Source organism: Periplaneta americana, chromosome 4 (genome assembly GCF_040183065.1).
Source record: "Periplaneta americana isolate PAMFEO1 chromosome 4, P.americana_PAMFEO1_priV1, whole genome shotgun sequence".
Classification (NCBI taxonomy): Eukaryota; Metazoa; Arthropoda; class Insecta; order Blattodea; family Blattidae; genus Periplaneta; species Periplaneta americana.
Genome location: NC_091120.1, coordinates 66,676,973 through 66,699,279, shown reverse-complemented (window position 1 = coordinate 66,699,279; position 22,307 = coordinate 66,676,973). Strand labels below are relative to the sequence as shown.

The window sequence follows — 22,307 nt, the reverse complement described above, 5'->3', positions numbered from 1 at the left end:
CTCATATGGGGAGCTATTCCATATGAGTTTATCCAATAATACAAGTGGTCAATTACCATAATTTTAGGTGATACGTGAATAATCGAATTCTATTAACATATTACAAATTCATATACTGTAAATTATAGCACCATTCACAAACATTATTTTAGGGAAAGGTTAAGAGAGAATTTGTGCCAGAAATAAACACAATGAGTATACCCAAAAGTCTATTTCTGGTCACATTTATTGTGAAAGGCTAAAAACTCATATTGAGAATTTTATTTTTCATTTCTTCGTGTAATCAAAACCAATATTCACAATAATAAATAAAAATAATGCAAGAATCTATATATTTATTTACAAATATACTGTTATTACAAAATATAATTTTCTCGTTGACCTATTTCAATGAGACACTTATGTGTGTTATAACATGAAGTTGTGAAAGAACTAAATACCTTGTTTTCACAATCAAGCACTTACAAATAAGTAAAATATGTGAATATACTAATCTTAAATTACCATGATTTTTAAAGTTTCGAATAGTATTATGAAATATATCTATCCACAATGTTTTAATGACTTTGTATTACAGTACAACCGAGATTACCAGTTTTAACAGATGGGGCATTGTGAACGGTTAATCACAAAGGATGGGTACTCTGCAAATATTATCAATTTTACTGGACTTTAATCTATCTGGTGCCATTCAAAATGCTTTAAAGGTCGGTTACTTTTTTCTGAACTTTCTTTCCTATCTCCATTCTAAGCTTACTAATATCAAATAAAATACTAAGGAAAGGGGTTGCAGAATGAAATTTTCATTATAATCTAAAATAGGTGAAAGTGTTTTTTATTACTTAACCTTGACAGACAACTGAACGAAAGTTACGCAATTTTGGTAGGCATGATTCAGAAAGTAGAAAAGAATGGTATCGGTATAAGTCATTCATTACTTACAACATTTAATAAAATGGCGTTTGGTTTGGCAAAAGGATAATCCACAGAACGAATAATCAAGATTCTACTGCAAATGTGGCTTTGTATATTGCATTTAATTTATTTTAAGATTCCCAGACAGCAAGTCCACATGTATTTCGTCCTCCTACACTTCAAATTTCCATCCATCCCATGGAATTTTGTCCACCCTTATTTTATGTCCACATAAATATTTTGGCCTTTGAAAATCATATTGACATTATTTGATCACCGAGTATGCTTTTTCGTCCATTCTTTTTAGTGGTTTAAATTTGGCCTAAACTTATGTTAATGCTTTCTATGTGAATATATGCTCCATTTATAAAAATAATGGAAAATTTTCAGAAATTAATTGTACATTTATCAGATCTTCCTTATTACTTATGCGCTTCCAGCTATCCTGTTAACTTCTAATGTCTTAAGTACAGATTCACATTGTTACTATGATTTATTCAGTGTCTATCAATAAATTGTTGAATTTGGTGTTCATTCAAAATGCACTTCTCCTTAATTGCATACTGCATGTTCTAAGAGCCCCAGTTGCTGAGCAATTAAGACGATTCAGGTATCAGGGATTTCGAGGCATTGACTGCATAAATAATTTTATTAACTAAAAAGGTTTTTAATATTTTTTGTATAAAAACATCTTTAGTGAAAGAGATATTAATATTTTTTCAATTTCTCTATTATGTACCTATCTTCCCTAAAGAAAGGAAAGAATTATTATTGTGAACAGTGTTTTCATTTTACCCATAATCTGAAAAAGTGGACAAGAAATGGGAAAATTTCTGCGGACTCTTAAATTTTCAGTTGACATATTTAAAAAAAAAAAAAAACAAAATTTCTGTGAACATATTATTGTATTATTATACTGGTAGTCATTTAACTGTATAACTTATTCATAATATTACTTTAACAGATTCTCAAGTGTCTGTTAATGGAACTGTACTTACTGTATTGACTTACGAGAATATAAATGTTATATTATACATTCCATAATTGGATCAACAAGCCATTAATCTGTATCAAAATCATAGCCCATTGATAAATAATTTAATGAAAAGAAAATCCTGTAAAAAGAAATATGAAAACAAAAACTAACACTATACTAATATTATAACTATTTAAAACACACAGTGCACAAAAGTATTTTTCATACAGCTATTACAGAACAATCCATTTGTATGGTCCCATTCCAAGTCACACAGTGGTGCTGGAATCAGGTAACTGCACACGCTAAAATATAGCCTACTCAAGGTTGGCAATAATCACATGAACTGCTTGGGACTGATTAATTGGTGCAATGCTATAGCATATAGAGTTAAAATTCCATTTCGTGCGTGTATGTGCTATTTGTCATGGTTCAGAAATTTAGCACAGAATTTTCTTTTGTTGTAACTTTATAAAAGAGAAATCTGCTGCTCTGTGTCATACAGAATTTCAGGAATAGGCTATTTTCCTGGAGTTGAGGTACCTAATAGGAGAACAGTTCGTACAATAGTGAACAAATTAAAAACTGCGATCAGTACTGGACAAAAAATTAAACTGAAGATGTCACATTTTAACAGACGAAAAGTTTCCTGATATCGGTGCTCAATTAGAACAACCTCTGCAAAAATATCTCTCTTTTTTTTGTTTATGGAGTAATTAAAAAAACAGTCTATAAATCAAATCCGCGAAAATTAGATGAAAGCAAAACAAAATAAGAGAAGAAACAGCCAACATTTTGAAACAGAATGACGTACGCTTTGAACAGATAAGAATTTTTTTGGCACATTCACATTACCATCATCTGCATCAGGCCTGTTCCGACATCAAGAGAATTGGTGAATTGGTCCTTCTATCTTGAAGATACAGAAATTTTTCCTAGTTGCATTATGAGCACCATGCAGGGTAAGTTTGGTGGTGGAGCTGCCACCTTTCTGCCTCCAAACTTCACATTATATACTGCAAAAATATTCTATTAAATGAGCCCTGTTATTTCATCAGTTAGTGCTATGATTTATTCGTATCTCGTGCGTTCTTGATTTATAAGAATGTTTTACTGATTGCATAGCGCTGAGTGCGGGCTGGTGCACTGCGTAATGTGTAATGTCATCTCCATTCCACTTCTGTGTGTGCCACCAAACAAATGGACGGCTCTGTATTAGCAGCATATAAAATTATTGTTAATGTAGTTACGTTTCTCATTGAAATAGTTCAAGTTTATCTTTAAGACGGTAGTACCAATAACAGTTTCTTTGTACATTTAATATCATCAAAATCAATGGAACTACCATTCATAACTTTCAGGAAAGGAGAGCATAAAAGAAGAAAAATATATATTTCTATTGCAACAAATCATATAATATATGCAATTTTCAGACTTACATTAACCAAATGAGGTATAATGTCATTCAAATTATTTTAGAACACTTAATAATTCAAGTGTGAAAAATTAACCTTTTCACTTTGATACAAAGTATCTCTTGCCACGTCATTACTTCCATGTTGTACTGTTAAAAGGCTATATATGCACACAGAAAAAACTACCGAACAATATAATTAATAACTAATTACCAGAACTCTTCATCAAAGGAGCAGTGTTCAAATTAAATTTCAAACAAGACAGCCTAAAAGCATAGAGTTGCACAATTCAATATGGCAAATAATATAATATAATATACGGAGTACATGCTATTTATCAATAATTCTCATTCTTAAAACGTTATTTTCTGTTTTTAAATCACACTTCATTGCACTGTCTCTTGGTATGCCATATGTTACTTAGTGGCACACAATAATAAATAACAATTAAAAGTTTGTTATATTATTTTTAAAATAAGAACTTAATGCAACAGATAAAGAGTCCTTCATTGATTAATTTCTACTGAGACCATTCTCTGACTGCTGAATACTTTCAACCTAAAAACGCACATCATTTTTATGTTCATACATAAATGAAGAAAAGGAACACAAGAAAATTTGAGGGCAGACAGGCAAGAATGGAGAAAGAAAACAAGTAATTTTTTGTAATCATAGACTGCAGAAAAATGTGTAAGCAATGTTGTCTTATGTTAATTGGCTTATTTTATGACGATTTATCAACTGCTGTGGTTATTTAGTGTCTGAGTGAGGTAAAGGTGATACTGCCAGCGAAATTTATCCATCTTAATGGGCTGATGGAAAACCACGGAAAAAAACTTCAACCAGGTAACTTGTCCCAACTGGGATATGAACCCTGGCCCGCACATTTCGCGGTCAGATGTGCTCACTGTTACTCCACAGTGGTAGACTGCAAACCTTAATTATCCGTCCCTTGATTAACCATTCCATGGGTTATCTCTTGTCGCAAAAAAGTAATTTTTTAAGTTGTATACAGTAATGACATACACTGCTCTTTTCTACTTTCTGAATTGTGCCCATCAGAATCACGAATTTCACCAGATGCGGAAGTTTCTTTTGGTTCTATATCAAAATTAAACACTTTCATAACATCGTATTGGACTATTATGAAAATTTCATTTTGCATCCCCTTGCTCGAACATAAAAAAGTTACCTATTTTTAAAGCATCTTAAAAGACATTAGATATATATGTAAGTCCATTAAAATTGATAATACAGATTTACTATAGTTTTTTTATTAACTGTTCACCACGTCCCATCCATTAAAACGGATTATCGAGGTTGTACTGCATATGTGCATAAATTTTATGTTAAATTATTATAAAATAATCTAACAACAATCTAATAATTTTATAATACAAAGAAAATTTTGAAATAATCTCTATCTTCACAGAGAGTTTCAATTAATTTATTCTAATTTCTACAATATTCTATCTGAAAACTATTGATTCTTGGCCTACTATAACCTGTAATATCATACGAAATTATTTATTCATTCATTGAAAAAATTAATTATCGTAATATGTTATTATTTTATGGTGCATGCTTTATAATAACAGCCAAGTTAGAATCACAAGATTTCGTTAAAAGGCTTTTGATTGTTTGTGTGAACATTGTACATTGGACTCTTCTGAGAGCAACGAAAATTAAATTCGTATAACAATGAATAAAATATGTATTTCAGATTCATACATAAATATTTTATAGGAAAAATAGAGTAAAGTATTCCAAAATATAAAATATTTTAAAGTTATTTTTCGTCTGCCCAATTAGTTCTTGGTCACTCATTGTTTTTAAGCCTCTCTGGTTAAAACCAGAGTGCATGTTTTGGCAGTTTTCTACTTTTCCCTCTCTCCTGGTTTCAGTTATTCTAGTTTTTTATTTAGCTTGTTTGATGAGGGCACCAAAGAAGAATTAAGAATAAAGTAGCTCTCCAAACAAATCAACAGCTATAGACAAAAGTGGGGATACCATCTTCGAATGGAGGGTTCAAGTGTAGTAGCAATTGCATCCGAGTATATGCCAATAGGAAAAAAGATGTGGGAAGTCTAGGAAAAAGATGGGGAATTTGAAACTGGAACTGATCTTGAGCCTAAACCATGATTCTAAAAATTATAAAAAAGCATGAAATTAATAGGAAATATATCTGCAGTATACTACCATGAAGCAGTGAGAGAATGATCTAAATTCAAGTTCCTTTCATATATCTTAGTAATGAAATCAATGATTAGAATATGGTGAAAGGTAAATCCTATTGCACTGTAGACTTTTTATTATCTGTACTTGAATAATATTTGTCCTTTTCCCTTACCTTCCTTCATATACATAATCACATATTACACAAACATTTTTCTTCACCAGTTTCAGACTCAAGTTTCTGTATCTGGACAGATATTTCTTTATCAAAGATTACTGGGATATAAAATAACATAATAATATCCTATAATTATATTGTACAGAGCTATTATTGTCTTACGTATGAGAAAAGTGCGGCCAGTTGTCCCATGCAATCGAGCTCCAGTAGCCATATGGCATTCAGTGGGCTTAGAAGTCATGTAATGAAACTCTCGATTCTTCAAGTGTATAACGTTAGTGTATAAAGTTTAGTGATTATTGTGTATTTAGATAATGCCTAGCAACAAATTTTCACTGTGTGAACGTGTGTATATGTACAATACGTACAATAATCAGTAATAATTTGAGACCTCCACTAAGCCCAGATATAACACCCTGTGACTTTTATTTATGTGGAACACTAAAAGGTAGGGTTTATAGGAAAAATCTTCATTCTACAGATGAACTAAACGACTATATACGAGAAGAAATCGAGGCTATCAATGATGTGGAACTTGAGTGTTGTTCATTCGTTTATCAGAAGATGTCAATTGTGTGTGGTGGCAAATGGGGGCCATTTTCAGCAACGACTGTGAGCATGGTAAGTCCAATGGTAAGAGCCGGCCACCCTTTTCTGAGATGTATGATAATAATAGCTCTGTATCATTATATGACAAAAAGAAAAAAAAAAAAATATATATATATATATATATATTACATGTTGTCAACTTTAAATAAGTAATTTGTTTATGGACAGACATTACAGAATGCTGAATTTATAATGTGGCTTCATTTCTTTATCAAAAGTGATTAAAATATAAAATTGCATCATAATAGTCTACATCAGTGGTATTCAATCTTTGGTATGCATACCTCCAGGGGTATGTGGGGTTGTTTCCAGGGGTATACATACCACTGACTGTGTATGTAAAAATGCCAACATATTTACTTTATTATAGACTACTTGCTGATAATTATTGCAGTTTACATATTTTCTTTTACATTATCAACTGTTGCTTTTTTTTGTTTCAGTAACAGTTTAGAAAATTGATTACTATTATTATTGCATCAATAACTACTCTATGTATAATAATAATAATAATAATAATAATAATAATAATAATAATAATAATAATAATTAAAATGATAATTATTAATTTATTTTGCATACAATATCGATCATAGTCTTTTGTTATTTCTTATATTATGTACGTCTGCAATGCAGTTTGGGGGTACGAAGGTAAACAAAATTTATTTTCGGGGTACACTAGCAAAAAAGATTTAATACTACTGGTCTATATAGAGGAAAAAATGTCAAAGTTATTATCAACTTTAAATAAGTCGTATGTTTAATGTAGAAACGAAAAAGAACACATATTATATAACCTCACAGTCCCATATTTCACGAACAAGTACAGACATCAAGAAATGCACTATTGTTTACTGCACATATATAATGTGTTGTATCTAAAATTTAGTAAAATTAGGTGGCCCGTTTCTTTTTTTTCTGGAACTGTACCGTTCCAAAATATTTATTTACCACCTAGTAAAGATTTGATCTTAAATACTCTGCATGAGTCAATATTTTTGCTTTCCTATCACTTATATAACAACTAAATCTTTTACATTAATTTAAATAATAGACTATCTCTTAAAAAGTTTACATAAAATCATATACTGTAATAAAAAAAACTTTTTCTATTGTATTCATTACGTTTATGTTATCCCTTTCTGATGCCATTGTTTTATTTGTTAATTACATGTTTGTACATATGCTTTGTCCATTGTGGCAACCTGTAAATACTGAGAGCTGTAATCATTTTGACACTAAATTATAATATAGATTTGTATTAACACTAATTTTATTTTTACTTTGTAGTATTACCAGGTACTTAACAAATATATCTTTATGAAAGGAACTGAATGTTTACTACGAAAACTTCAGACTTTTTCAATACGAACTGGAAGTAATGAATTCGTAACATCATATTGAATAAACTGCCGAGAATAAATTACGACTCAATACTCAGCCCATTCATAGTCTTAATTCAACCACAATATTTATCTGTGGTTATAAATGTATTTAATGCACAGTATTAGATAAACATATCGAATAAAAATACAATAAATTATAAATATGTACACATGAAGTCAATGCTTCAAAATTATTTTGTAATGCTTTACAATTTTCGTTTATAAGATGATTAGATAGCACTTCTTTAGAAAGAAAAGTCAAGAAAACAACCTTATTCCAAAGTCAAGCATTAAGTTGTTAAGAGACGTAAGATGACATGTTAAATTTCATTTTTAGTAAAATTCAAAAATGTATAGACATTTCATCTTCAGGGCAATATAATATGACTGCTGGGCCCATATGAAGTTCTAGGCATGAACAGGGACATCTTAATAGAATTATATACCCCCTGGCAAAGCAGTGCAGAGGAACTTGCCTACACAGTCACTCACAGGAGTAAAAATGTAAATTATCTATAAAATAAACTTACATTTATTTAACTGGTTCCTCCAAAAAGTCAGTCTTTTGACATTAAATAAACATGATACATAGTAAAGATTAATCAACACAAACGTTTGGACAATACAGCATGAGCCTTCAACTTGAAAAACAAAAATTCAACATAAAAATGGTACTTGCTTGGTAAATCATACTGACAGAGATAACATAGACGCACATTATGAAATTGCCATGAATTATTTATTATTGATCAAGTGTTCAACACAAGCATTGGCGAAATTTCTTTGCAGATAATTCCTTCATAATTGGCTTGAAATCAATGGCCCTCAGGTCATCATTTTCCATACACATGAGTGAAAGCCAGTTCAAACTCTATTCCCCATTATGCTGCGAAGCTGATTTTTTATAAGGTTCAATCTTGAAAATGAACGCTCTCCTGCATGGTTGGTCACCATCATGCACATGAACACTATGAATGCAATTTCGACATTGGAAAACACAGATGTCCAATTGTCCGAAATTATTTTTCTGTACAATGCAGGGAGAGTATCACAATTTTCATCAAGATCAATGTATTGGTTGAGTTGCTCACATTTTTTATTTAGTTCATCAGAACCTATTGTTTTCAATTCACTGAGGAAGAAAAATAGATTTGAAATCAATAATTAAGCTTCTGCATATTTTGTCCATTCAGGAATTAGACAGTCCGGAACAGGGAAACTTTTCACTTTTACTGAGAAGTACCTCTTGTCATGTCGAGTAACACGTACACTTCACTTTCATCCCTGTTTTTTTCACATCTCCATAATCTGAACCCGGACACCTACTTCTGGCTTTCAATTCTATCTTCGTAGTGTATCCAGCTATTTGTTGACAACACGTGTTCCACTATGTTTCACTATGAATTTCCTCTTCTTACAAATGATGGGTAAAAAGCACGATGCTGGTTGTATATTTCAGCAGCCACATTCCAAAGATGAGGTGTATTCAGTATATTTTGGAGAGAATTGTCCAAGGTTACAGGGATTGCAGATTTTAGATTAGTTCTATGGATGTTTGTGACAGGGCAGTTTAAGAGGATATGTTCCAAATCTTCTTCGTTATTGTTGCACCAGCAACAACTACTAGAATCAACAAGATTAAAGCGGTGAAGATACTTCTGAGTGATAATATGGCCTGTCCTGGCTCTTGCTAAGAAAGTTTGTATGTATCTGGAAATGTTGCGGAACATTTGTAAATCATTAGGTTTCTTTTGAATGTTTTGAAGTACTTGGCCTTTATCAGAAGAAAGCCATAATTCGACCCATAAATTTGTTAAATGATAATTAACAGCAGAATATGCGCTGGTTAAAGAAGTTATTTGCATAGGTTTGGGCCCCAAAGATGTTGTCTATTTAGCAATATTATCTACAATCTCTTTTCCAGTAATGTGGCTTTCAATTCGTATTCGCTAAATCTGTCTCTAATTTCCTGAAATATGTTTTCAGAGGGCCAGGAAGATTCAGGGCACATTCCCTGACTGCAGGACCCCTACTTATTTTGTCCACTCTTTCAGGAATGTCATTTCAAAGAATTGTGAGGAAGATCATTTCCAGGTTCTCGATTTTCTTGCTCAATTCTTCTGCCTTATGTTCACTTCTTGTTCCACTCAAAAAATTGTTTCATTTCTACTGATACAATTGTTTACGAATTTCAGTGTAACATGTAGCTAAGTCTACAGATTCTTTTTCCACACTTCAAATTTCTTATGCTTCCTCTAACCCTTCACCACACAAATAAAATTCTTGGAACATAAAGAGAGGAGGCTCTGATTCCAATAATGGATATGCACAGTGTCGGCAACACTGTGGTCCCCAGCTGTTAATTGCCTCCCTTCAATCCGTTATAATATTCTGTTTCCAAAACACTGCAAGCATCAAAGTGGCAAAACTTCGTAATTTTTCTCCTTCTATCGAGAGATTTGAATGTTGAGGCTGATGATAGAAAATTAAAGTTAAATTCTTGTCTGTGCATAGATCAGAATGGGTCCCTATGCTTGTGGGATCCCTGGGCATACCTTGGATACCCATGCATTAAGACGGCACTGGGCATGAATCCAACAAAGAAGATGATTCTTTAGATCTTACAATAATGCCCTGGAGATGGAACACACAAAAATTTTGAATAAAATCACCATGAAAGCTTAAAATCCCATATCAAAGCATCTAATAACATACAGATAACCAATTTCGTCAATACGAAATAAATAAAAATATTATGAATAAACAGGAAAGCTAGAAAGAAATCAAGCTATGCAGACTACTGCAGAACTTAACAGATTTACAATTTTCAACCTATATTTCTAACAGAATATGATCCTGATATGAAATATTATGCCTTATATTATAAAAGATAGTTAGCTAATGGGGTACAAAGAAACACTGGTATTTTTCATTTTAATTATATCTTTTCAGCGATAATGAAACTATCACCTCTAGCACTATAAATCATAATCACATTCTTTCAATGCCCTATAAATCTGGTAAAAGTTAACTACATTACAGAATTCTGAGCATAATATTCTCTACCGTTTAAAATGGAAACACAAGTAATTCCAAAGCACTTGTATTACCTTATTAAGAAGACTTAATTATAACATGGCAAGACTTTTGTACAATATGGCATGTACAAACATTTGCAAGGTTACAAATATGCATTTCAGTGTTTTCTTCCTAGTTTTTTATTGGTATATTTCATTATTAGATTCTAATCAATTTATTCAAAAATTCAATTTATTCAAAATCACAGGAACAGAATAACTGTTGAAGGCAGGTGAGCATCTGTACACACTTTACTGGTGTATTAAAAAAACAATCTGGCCAAGTTAGGTATATGAATCAGTTAAAACTTATAATAAGGTACAAACTACGCTTTTGTATTTCATCTGGTGTTATATCACAGTAGATGGTCTTCAGTTCTCACCAACTTTAACTCTCAATGCACATAAAATATTCAAAATGTATATATCGAACAAATTTCCCCTATTCTTTTATTAGTACTGTGCTTACTGCTGTGTATAATGAAAAGTCCAAAGCAATTGTGCATGAAGCAGGACTTCTAAAGAGTAACATTATTAATCAAGAGAAAATTTATTTGAATCAATTCTAAAAACAGTATGTCGACGATAATATACTTCTAAATTATTCGAATTACTGATAACTTGCTACTAAAATTAACAAGTTCGTCATTATTGTATTCAATAGAAAATAATTATTTCATCAGTTCTCTACAGTCATTCAAATGAAGTAAAATAATACTAATATGAAAAATTTAATAACCTAAAATTAAATATTAAATGTAATTAACACACTTCTTCCATTCTATCTCTTCATTTACCTAATTTTAACCACAGAAGCATGGTTGAGGGAAAGGAGTTCAAGTTAAATATTTTGAAATTTTGTTTGTACAATGATCAAATTTGATATACAGTAGAACCTCTATTATCCGTGGTAATCAAGGGGGTGGACTGGACGGTTAATCGAAAAAATCGGATAATCTCTATCATAAAATATTTTCGTAAATTAAGTGCATAACACAATTGCATAACTTCCACCGTGGCCTTATGTTTAACATGCTACATAATGAATTAGAAATTTACCGGTTATCATTTAAGTCCGGCTGTCAACAATGGTTTTATGAGGGCCAAGTAAATTCCTTGCGTTGATTCTTTGTGGAAAGATAGGAATGGTAGAAGTTTCTTGTTGTAGATTTACAGATTTTGTACACTTCACTCATGTTTTTAATTAAATCGCGCACATTTGTAATGCCAATCTCATATTCTGATGCGAGAGAAGCCATGATTTCTCTTTTCCCAAACTGATCAATTATATAATTGTATTTTTATTTTGATACTTAGTAAAGCACTTTTGATTCCTGTGGAAGATATTTTGGATAGAAAATATGAAATACGAGCACTCAAACAGTAGAACAAGGACTGAATGCCGCACGAGTTTGCTCTAAATTTTGCGGAAGTTTTTGGGACTGTTTCTTTGAAAGCAAGTAGTGATTATTTTATAATTTGGGAAAAACACCTTCAAGAGACCTACCGGTAACTGTTCCTATTGCTGGCAGTACACTTCTAATATATATAGATAAAGGCTTATAATAATAGACTCTAGAAAAGAATAGGTACTAATATAAGGTGTAGCATACATACTTTTTTCAGCAGCAAAGAAAGAAAGAATAGAGTGAGAGAAAGACATTCGGATAATCCGCTGATCGGTTAACACGGTGACGGATAATCGGGGTTCTACTGTATGCGATAATTATTATTTTGAAATACTTACAAGAAATCCAAAGAGATATCTATGAGAATATGATAACTCAAGACACTTATAATATGTAGGCATCATTTAAGGAATGTCTGTTGCAAATAAAAAAAAATAAGGGCGTAAATATAGAACTCTGTATGCATGTGTGAGAGTAAGTTGGTAAGAAAATGGACAGACAATAAAAAACTGTGCTGTTCAATAGTTTTACTCCTCACTGTTATGAGCTAAAATATACATTTTTATATGAAAGAAATTAAGTGAACAGGCTAATTATTAGCCACACCAAAAGAGCTGTTATATTAGTCACTAGATAAAATACATTACATTTAATATTGCAGTAGTGTCAGGTTAAAACATTTAAAAATGTCTCTATATACATATAATGTAAGTAATTCACTATGGTAAAAGTACAATTATGTTATGAATTGTAACATACGATACTTTAAAAAGTCTCACAGATCATAAACACAGCCTGTGGTATATAAAATACTGTCAATATGTTTTAGTTTTCTGCAAGCATTACACAGCTAAGTTAAATCACCTAATAAATTTAAATTTTGGTAAAATGGCGTAAACATTAAAAATATTTCAATTGCAAACATGTGAAGTTGATCCTTTGTTAAATGACTAGGTGGAAATAAAAAACACAGCATGAAATAAATGTGTGCTTTTAATATTGAAACATCATTGCCGATAATCGTAATGCAGAAGTCATGGATCAAATAAAATTATTTATAAATAACTTAAGAGCTTTAATCTTGTTGTAGAGGGAATACTTGTGTGATTTTACCAATTCCCTTTGTGCGGCCTTCACGAAATAGGAGTCGCATTCCTACCTTCACATATTCTGGATGTCTAACAAAGCGAAACAAGACTGACGCTCTGTCGTTTGTATGGATTCCTCCTGTAGCCATGATGCCTTCAATGACCGCTGTTTGGCGTATATTACCTATGTGTACTGTTGTCTGGAAACCAGGATATATGGCTGTGGCATGAAACAGCACACATACTGCAGCCTGTGTCAAAATATATTTATTGTAAAGGTTATATATTTGTACATGAAATTATCTTAACATTAACCCAATGATACTAAATTTTTCTGCATACATGGAGTTTGATTATCATGGTTAATTCATTCCATAAAAATGCGAATTAATGAAACAACACTTGAATAATTGAAATCCATGTTATTGTAGCAAAACAATTCATAAAAAAAATAAAACTTATAAAAAAATAATGTATTACAAGAAATATCACATTGCTTTAATTTAATCAAAAGCATTAAATCCATTACAACTCTTATAGAATTGTAACAGGAAAGCTTAACAAATTTAATGCTGTAAAATTCAATAAACAATGAATCGTGTGTTTTAATAGGATATCATGTTTATTAACTCAATTCGACACTGGAATTAACAGCTGGCAAGCTCTTGCCTACATCAAAAGAGTAGTGGATGTACAGAATGTTATGATCGTAATATATAAAGAAACACTGAAGTCCATGCATGGTCAAATGACATGAATTATGAAACACTTCAGTGTGTGATTGAATGCTCGAGATTGTGCGAATTTTAATCAATCAGGAGAACTGTACTAGGACATGATTCAGTAAAAAACGATTAAAGTCTAGTGGAATGTCAATCACAATCTAGGCTCCACCATATATAATTTACTAAATTTACTACTGTACTTAGTACAGAGTGATTTGCTAGCTACAAGTTCCAAAGTTTTTCTAATGAAATTGATCTGTTCTGGTTAAAAGTACTGTTTTGTTGGATAGTCTAATGGCAATCAGCCCTCCTGTCATGGAAGAATTTCACTTATTCAATTCTTGCTTGCGCTGATTACCTCATTGGGTTTTATCCGAGGTTTTCCCCAACCATAACGTGAATGTCAGGTAATCTACGGCAAATCCTCAGTCTCATCTCACTATCACCAATTCCATCGACTCTAAATAACCAAATAGTTGATACAGCGTCATTAAATAACCAAGTTAAAAAAAAATAAAATAAGAATTTCACTTATTGACTGCTGATATTCTCCCTCTTTTCTTAATAGAGAAGCTGCTTAGTGCTTGGGCACTTCTTCCAACTTCAATACTAAACTAGCATATTACACTCCTTTCTTTCTCTCTGGAAATAATGGCATCACCATACCGACAAGAAAGAAAGAATATATTACATATTATTAAAACTTCCTACAATTTGTAGGTTGTCTAATCTGACAAAGTGTATCATACATAACCTGCTTTAACAAAAAACAAGCAACTAGTGTAGCTCAGGCTTGCTAATCTGGAGTTCTGCTCAGGCGTGGATTCAATTCCTGCTTGCGCTGATTACCTTATTGGGTTTTTTCCGAGGTTTTCCCCAACCATAAGGTGAATGTCAGGTAACCTATGGCGAATCTTCAGTCTCATCTCACTATCACTAATTTCATCGACTCTAAATACCCCAGTAGTTGATACAGTGTCGTTAAATAACCCAAGTAAAAAAAAAAATAAAATGAAAATAAAAGAACAGATAGTCAAACAGTATAATTGCATGAGAGGAAAAATAATTGTATACAGTGATATACAGTAATTGAGGAGCTGGGTGCAAGAAGAGCATTTTAGAGGATGTGCCCTTTTTGAGTAAAACGCTTTATTGTGTTCTCTGATCTGTTATGCATATGATCACCAAGTTGTAGTTCAATACTGTGATCATAGAGGTCAAGAGTACCCAAAATGTAAAGGCGTGCATAGATCACATTATTACAGTTTGAATTTTCAACATCAATTTTCTCAAAACTTGCATTTGAGAGAAGTGCCTTTCTTGCACTCAATCCCTCAATTTATAGTTTACATATTATATAAATGATTTCGTATGATCTGTAGACATCCTTTAACAGCCAAAATGGCTAAACTGGTGTATTCATTTTTAGAGATCGTAAGTGTTTTAAAGAAATCCACTACACATTTTGGTACTGTCTCCCTTGCTCCTGTGAGAAGGGGACTTCTCTGGAGCTAGACCATGCAGGGAGTACGGATTTTTTTCTCGTTCATTAATTTGATACTTTCATTTACACCCTCCCTCCCCCATTAAAATATAATAGAAGTTAAGGTATTGTTACTTTCTTATGAACTTTGTAAAATCTCTTTTGGTATTCAAACACTTTTTGACCTAGTTTCTAAATTTTCAAAAACTTTGTTTAAAATGTTCTCAACCCTTTGATACGTAACTTCTTTGAGGACTGTAATTGAACGTTTATTTCTGTATAACTTTCTATTAAGTTGGTCTCACAGAAAAAGCCTGCATTCAAGAAAGTTCGAAATTACTGACTTTTGTTCCCCTTCTAGTCCCCAAAACCTTTCAATTTCTTTAATTTTTACATTTTAAGTCTGACTGGGAGCATCACCTTATTGGGAATAAAATATGGGTTAGCCTATCATTTGTAAGCTGACTTACACATTCAGTTAACACTCTGTTAAATTGGACCAGTAACTCTCCACAAGTAGAAGCATATAACACACTGATTTTCTTATTAGGTTCAACACAAGACTACACATTTTTCGCCGTTTAAAGTTTTGATATATTTGTCAGTAATGATTTCCAATTCAATCAAGAGAAAGAAATGTCACTAAATTTAGTATTACTTTTCTACACGGAAATGGGCGACTAGGAAATATACATATAAAGTTTTCTGTGGAGCTTGCTGCAAATTGACAGGCTGATCATTCCACATGTTAGCTGTATCAATATATCCTTCAAAACCGGTAGTACTTAAAGGCATGCAATGAGCCAGCTAATCATAGGTATAGTTTATTTTCTTCCATTGTATTGTGTTTTAATATATTCAGTGCGTGAATGTATACATTTTCAAATGCAAAGACAGTGCTTGCATGTCATGTGTATTTTCATCTGTCCACATGTGTTTTAAGAATTCAAATCCCCACCAGGTGAACCCATGTTTCATCCATATGACAAACCAAGTTATGTCCAGAATCGTAAGATTTTCACAATGTTGGAACCTTGAATTAAACTGGACACGTTTTTCACAGTTCCTCTTTCTTTTAATTTCTTAAGAAAGTTTTCTTATTGAATTTGATGATGATACCTACAATCACTCCTTTACATTCTGCATTGTAAAATAAAGCTGTCACTGGCCTTCTAAATGTTGACTCATAAGGCAACCTATTGTTTTTAATTTCGTTATTATTAATTCATGGATACAACATTCTGAAGGTATTCTATGTTCACCAAGAATTATTTTGAAATTTTTTTTTTTTTTCATGCTTTAAACGAAACTGTTTTCCAATATTTAAAACAAGGAATACACGCTTCTACATTGTTGGATATACACTTTTAACACTTATTTAATCACTGATTTACTTACTTACTTACTTACAAATAGCTTTTAAGGAACCAACAGGTTCATTGCCGCCCTCACATAAGCCCGCCATCGGTCCCTATCCAGTGCAAGATTAATCTAGTCTCTATCATCATATCCCACCTCCCTCAAATCATTTTAATATTATCCTCCCATCTACGTCTCGGCCTCCCCAAAGGTTTTTTTCCCTCCAGTCTCCCAACTAATAATCTATATGCATTTCTGATTCGCCCATACGTGCTACATGCCCTGCTCATCTCAAATGTCTGGATTTAATGTTCCTAATAATATCAGGTGAAGCATACAATGCATGCAGTTCTGCGTTGTGTAACTTTCTCCATTCTTCTGTAACTTCATCACTTTTAGCCCCAAATATTTTCCTAAGAACCTTATTCCCAAACACCCTTAATCTCTGTTCCTCTCTCAAAGTGAGAGTCCAAGTTTCACAACCATACAGAACAACCGGTAATATAACTGTTTTATAAATTCTAACTTCCAGATTTTTTGATAAGACTAGATGACAAAAGCTCCTCAATCCAATAATAACACGCATTTCCCATATTTATTGTGTGTTTAATTTCCTCCCGAGTGTCATTTATATTTGTTACTGTTGCTCACTGATTAACTTTATAACTTCTTTACTGTGTTAACATTAGCAAATTACCTGAAAATATTTTGACAATAGACTCAACCTGATATGACGAGAAGGTTGCTGATCGGTTTTTGAATTCCAATGAGTGAAACAAAGAGGAAGTATGTTTGTAACTGACTTTTCTTCTTTTCTAAAATAATCACATATTACTATTAATGCTATTTCAGATGTAATTAAATGCAATTTCAGTTATATATTTTTCTCACTTCTACATTTTTTTCAGACTCCCATAAAAACATATAAATGAACTTTTACTGTATTGCTTAAATACAATGATTCTGAAATAATTCAAACTTGTACATGGGATTTAGAGATATAATAAACGGAAAAGGTATCATACAAAACAAACAAAAGATCGTGCAATAGAGAGTTCAGAAATCATATGTAGTCACGTGAACTGCAAGTCACAACACGATCAAAATTAAGCAATTTACATAAACAATTGACTCTATGTTTTCAGATCTTATACACCAGACATGGTGAAGTATCTAGGCACTCTGAAGTCGATTTCAATTGGTGACATAATTATACAGATGATGATGATGATGATGTTAAAACGCACTGTTAGCCAAATGGCTGGAGTGCTGACATTCCACGCAGGTAATCTGGGTTCGAATCCCAATGGGTCCAAGTGGAATTTGTGGTGAACAAAGATGGGTATTTGGCGGTAGATTTTTGCAGGGTACTTCTGTTTCCCTATCGACATCCCACCATTGCTCCATTAATCATCATCACACAATGTGACGTAGTTCACTTCCTATGGTGCACCAAAGGCAATTCTTTCATATGGTATATATATTTTTTTGTAATAGACAGGATTTACATAAACACTACAAAGTAATTCATTAAGATTATGCCCTAACATTTTTTGTTGCAGGATTTGCTTGAACAGATCATTCTGTAGCTAATAATTTCTGTAAAACAATCATTTCTGGAGATGTATAGTTTATAGCATTTAATTTTCTCGCCTTATTTTAAGCAAGAAAAGAAGAAAATCATTGGAACCATTTTGAGTAAATCATTTTTTAAATAAAAATCCATTAATTAATTAGTATAAATGATTACACTGAATGTGTAGCATCACCAGATGAACGGACTCATACACACTAAATACGAACAAAATCCTTCTAATAGTTTCGTATGTACACAGATAGATAGCACGCAAAAACTACTTTTTTGATATCAAAGATACTCTAAATGTGTATTTTCGCGAAGAGTTCGAAAGTGATTTTTTTTTCCAGCATCACTATACTTTCCCTTTATATACCTGAGAAAATAAGAACTATATCAAAGTTTGCCCACTTTACATCTACATCATTATTAAACATTGCTAACATATCTCAATTGTGATCTTTCCTAGGTATCTTCCCTACAGACTACACTGAAAAGTAAAACAGGGAAATATGAATAAGTAACTCACCTGGAAGAAAAGACATCCTGCAGGGTTGGATTCTACTTATCTCAATTGTGATCTTTCCTGGGTATCTTCCCTACAGATCATTATTTCAAGACTACATTGAAAAGTAAAAAGGAAAATATGAATGAGAAACTCACCTGGAAGAAAAGACATCCTGCAGGGTTAGATTCTGGACTCAGTAAAACCATTCCATTTCTTAATCCAGGAACTTCCTGACTGAGTCCCAGAGATGCACTCTGACTTGCTCGTACTACCCGACATGGTGCCTTATTACGATGGATTGACTGCACAATTACAGGTAGAAATCTTCCATCATTCAATGGACCTACAAAAATAAACACACTAAGTAATGAACCTAATTTGTTTCTGAAACTAAATTAAAAAAAAAGAGGTAGGCCTTTGAATAGTAAATATGATACACATTTCAAAAAAGGATAAAAAAAAAAGCTTTCTACTTCCTTCCAATTACACATGTATATTTATTATTAACAAAATAAACAAAATCCACTGACATTCTTGGGTGGTTGTGATTTAACTCACGTCTATGATAAGGAGAAATTTAGGGAATTTTCACACTGTTCCTATTTTCAGATATCAAATGATACTACACGAGTCAGAATTCTGAATAGACAAAGTAGTGCAATTGTTTTCCAGGCTATTTGCTCAAAACGTAGCTCTCCGATTGGTTCATGTAACATTACGAAACTCAAGAATAGCTGTGTATGGAATGATACAACGATCAGAAAGTGATATTTTCTGACAAGTTTTAAGATACAAAGATGTTGGAATGTAATTCATGTAAATGCTATGCAAATAAGAAAAAAGAAACAAAGCTTTTTTGAATAACTCAAAGTGAAACTGAGCAGAAGAGAGGGAATGTGATTGGAAAGAAAAAACCCAGACAAAAGAACTTCAACTAGATTGATTAATAAATTATGTTAATATTGCTTCAATATAAATGTTAAAGGGTACTGCAGATAATAACAGTACTTTTGCTCTACATTTTTTTTTTTGTTCTTTCGTCAATAAAAATATATTTTTAAAGATGTTTATTCTAAGACAAGGATGCAGTTTGTCTCCGCAGTGTTTTAATATATGAAATTTTGAGAGAAATAAATGGGAAATTACCTTCAGGAATTAGAATAAATAGGAATAATACAATGAATATGGTACTCTACACTGATGACATTATAATAATACAAGAAACAGAAAATGATTTGCACAAAAATGTTTTTGAATTGGGAAATGTGTTAGAAGAATATGGACTTAAAATTTCAATTAATAAAATGAAAATAATGGCCTTTCAGGGACAGTACTCTCATAGATCCAAAATAGTAATGAACGATATAGTACTGGAACAAGTACAGAAATTTAACTACCTAGGATGTAATATAACTTATCAATGTAATCAAGATCTATATAATAAAGTTAGTAAATTCCAGAACACTAGTGGAATATTAGCAAGAACATTAAGAAAAACAAGAAAGGAAACTAGTTAAAAATTTTATAAAACAGTGGCGATTCCAACGTTAACATATGGTTGTGAAACATGGGCGATAAAAGAAAAAGAATGGGATAAGATAAATGCAGCACAAAAGAGATACCTAAGAGCTATAAAAGGATGTACAATAATGGATAAAATAAAAAATGAAGAAATAAGAGAAGAATTAGGCATTTGTCCAATAAATGATAAAATAAAATAATACAGAGACAGATGGAGAAATCATTCGCAGAGGATGGATAAAATGACACGTGATTATCAACCACATGGGAGAAGAGATGTTGGAAGACCGATAAACATAGACATGAGGCCGGAACAGGAGAAATCTCCTAATCCATGAAGAGATTATGATGATGAAAGATGTTTATAACAAAGTAGCAAAAATGGAGATATCCATATTAAAGACTAGTTACAAATGTTACAAATGAAAAAATAATAAAACTGTTAGTTAAATGGCCTGCCACTAATACTAAGAGAAGAACACTTGGAAACATCGTCTTTTTACGCTTAAAATGTATGACACACATACTTAAATATTAGTATTACTTTATTTTTATATTACTGAATACATGAGAAACTTTGAAACAGAGCATTTGTTTTCCATGTTGGACATTAGAATTCAAATTACAGTGAGTTCAAGTGGAACTTGTGGTATATCAAGTATGTTGAGACAGGCTTTTTCATAGAGCTTCAGTTTCCTCCGACATAATCGTATTATCTTTCCATAATATAAATCATCCTTATCAATGCAGCAACAACGAGAAACTTTTTATATCACTCTAATTTCCCAAGAGATCAAATGTTACGAGGTAACTCTGTAGCGTCAAGAGTCTTCAGATATGGCACTCACCATATTCGAAAAAAAATTTCCACATGAAAACAAATCATTTGTTACAATTTCTTTGTGTAAACAAATGAATTCACTAACATTATCTATACATGTCTTTCCAGTTCCTCAAATGTCATTAGATTTAACATTCTCAGGTTCAAATCAGGATGAGGACAATGAATTTCTAAAGATAATGAAGTCATTAGCAGAGTTTCTTTTCAAAGGAAAGTACAGATGGGAGATCTACGTCGTATATTTTTGAATCTACAAAGAAGAACCTTGTTTCAGAATGAGATGGGTCCAGAGAAATTTACTGAACATGGGGGACAAAGATATTCACACCCATGAACATTCTATCGAAAATAGAGAAAGCAAGGAAACCAGAAACCAACTAACCCTTTACAATTTATCAAATATGATGTTCATACTGAACTAATAGAGTATCAACAAAAAAGAAGAGTCAACAGAGAAACTGAAACATTGGAAACTACAGAAAAGAGATATTCGTCAGAACACTGGCTATATAAAAGATATATACTGATAAATCTCTCACTGATGAGAACAAGAGAGCAGAAGCTCGAATATACTATGAAATTTTCAGCCACTACATAGCACTAGGGAAGAACAAAACCTCCTATAAAGATGAACTGCAAACCATCCAAAATGCATTAAATCAAGTTTTATGAAATATTGGAGAGCAAGAACGCTAATGGTTTCGTTGCCAAAGCCCGGCATTAGATAACAACAACAACAGTTTTATGAGGCCAAAGAAAGAAAAAAGTTAATTTTGACAGATTCAAAAAAGCTGCAACAGAAACTATCGATACTATCAGAAGAAATAACAAACACATTAAATCATCTCTTAAAATTAAATAAGGTTATAGCTTTCCAATAGATACCCTATCACATCGGATTACATGGCAGTGACCAAACTGATTTTCAGGCAAAACAGGAACTAAAATAAACCAAAATTCATGTAAATTTAACAGATATGACCTTAAAATGTTAACAAGAAAGAAATGAAAACAAAAATATGAAGAAAACAGCAAAGAAACAATAAAAGGAAAAAAAAGTGGGAAAA

At 32.0% G+C, this 22,307-nt stretch overlaps 1 protein-coding gene across 4 annotated transcripts in view; it reads right to left on the bottom strand.

Annotated features, from left to right (window-relative positions):
* Positions 1–246: 246 nt before the first annotated feature.
* The window catches only part of LOC138697848 (GTP-binding protein 2), a 51,784-nt gene continuing 29,723 nt past the window's right edge, over positions 247–22,307 (bottom strand). For all 4 annotated transcript variants that reach the window (XM_069823411.1, XM_069823415.1, XM_069823413.1 and 1 more), the window contains exons 8-9: positions 19,034–19,221; positions 247–13,478 (exon numbers count right to left, since the gene is read on the bottom strand). In XM_069823411.1, the coding sequence (XP_069679512.1) occupies positions 13,215–13,478; positions 19,034–19,221 (452 nt within the window). In that variant the 3' untranslated portion in view covers positions 247–13,214. The remainder of the gene's footprint in view (positions 13,479–19,033; positions 19,222–22,307) is intronic.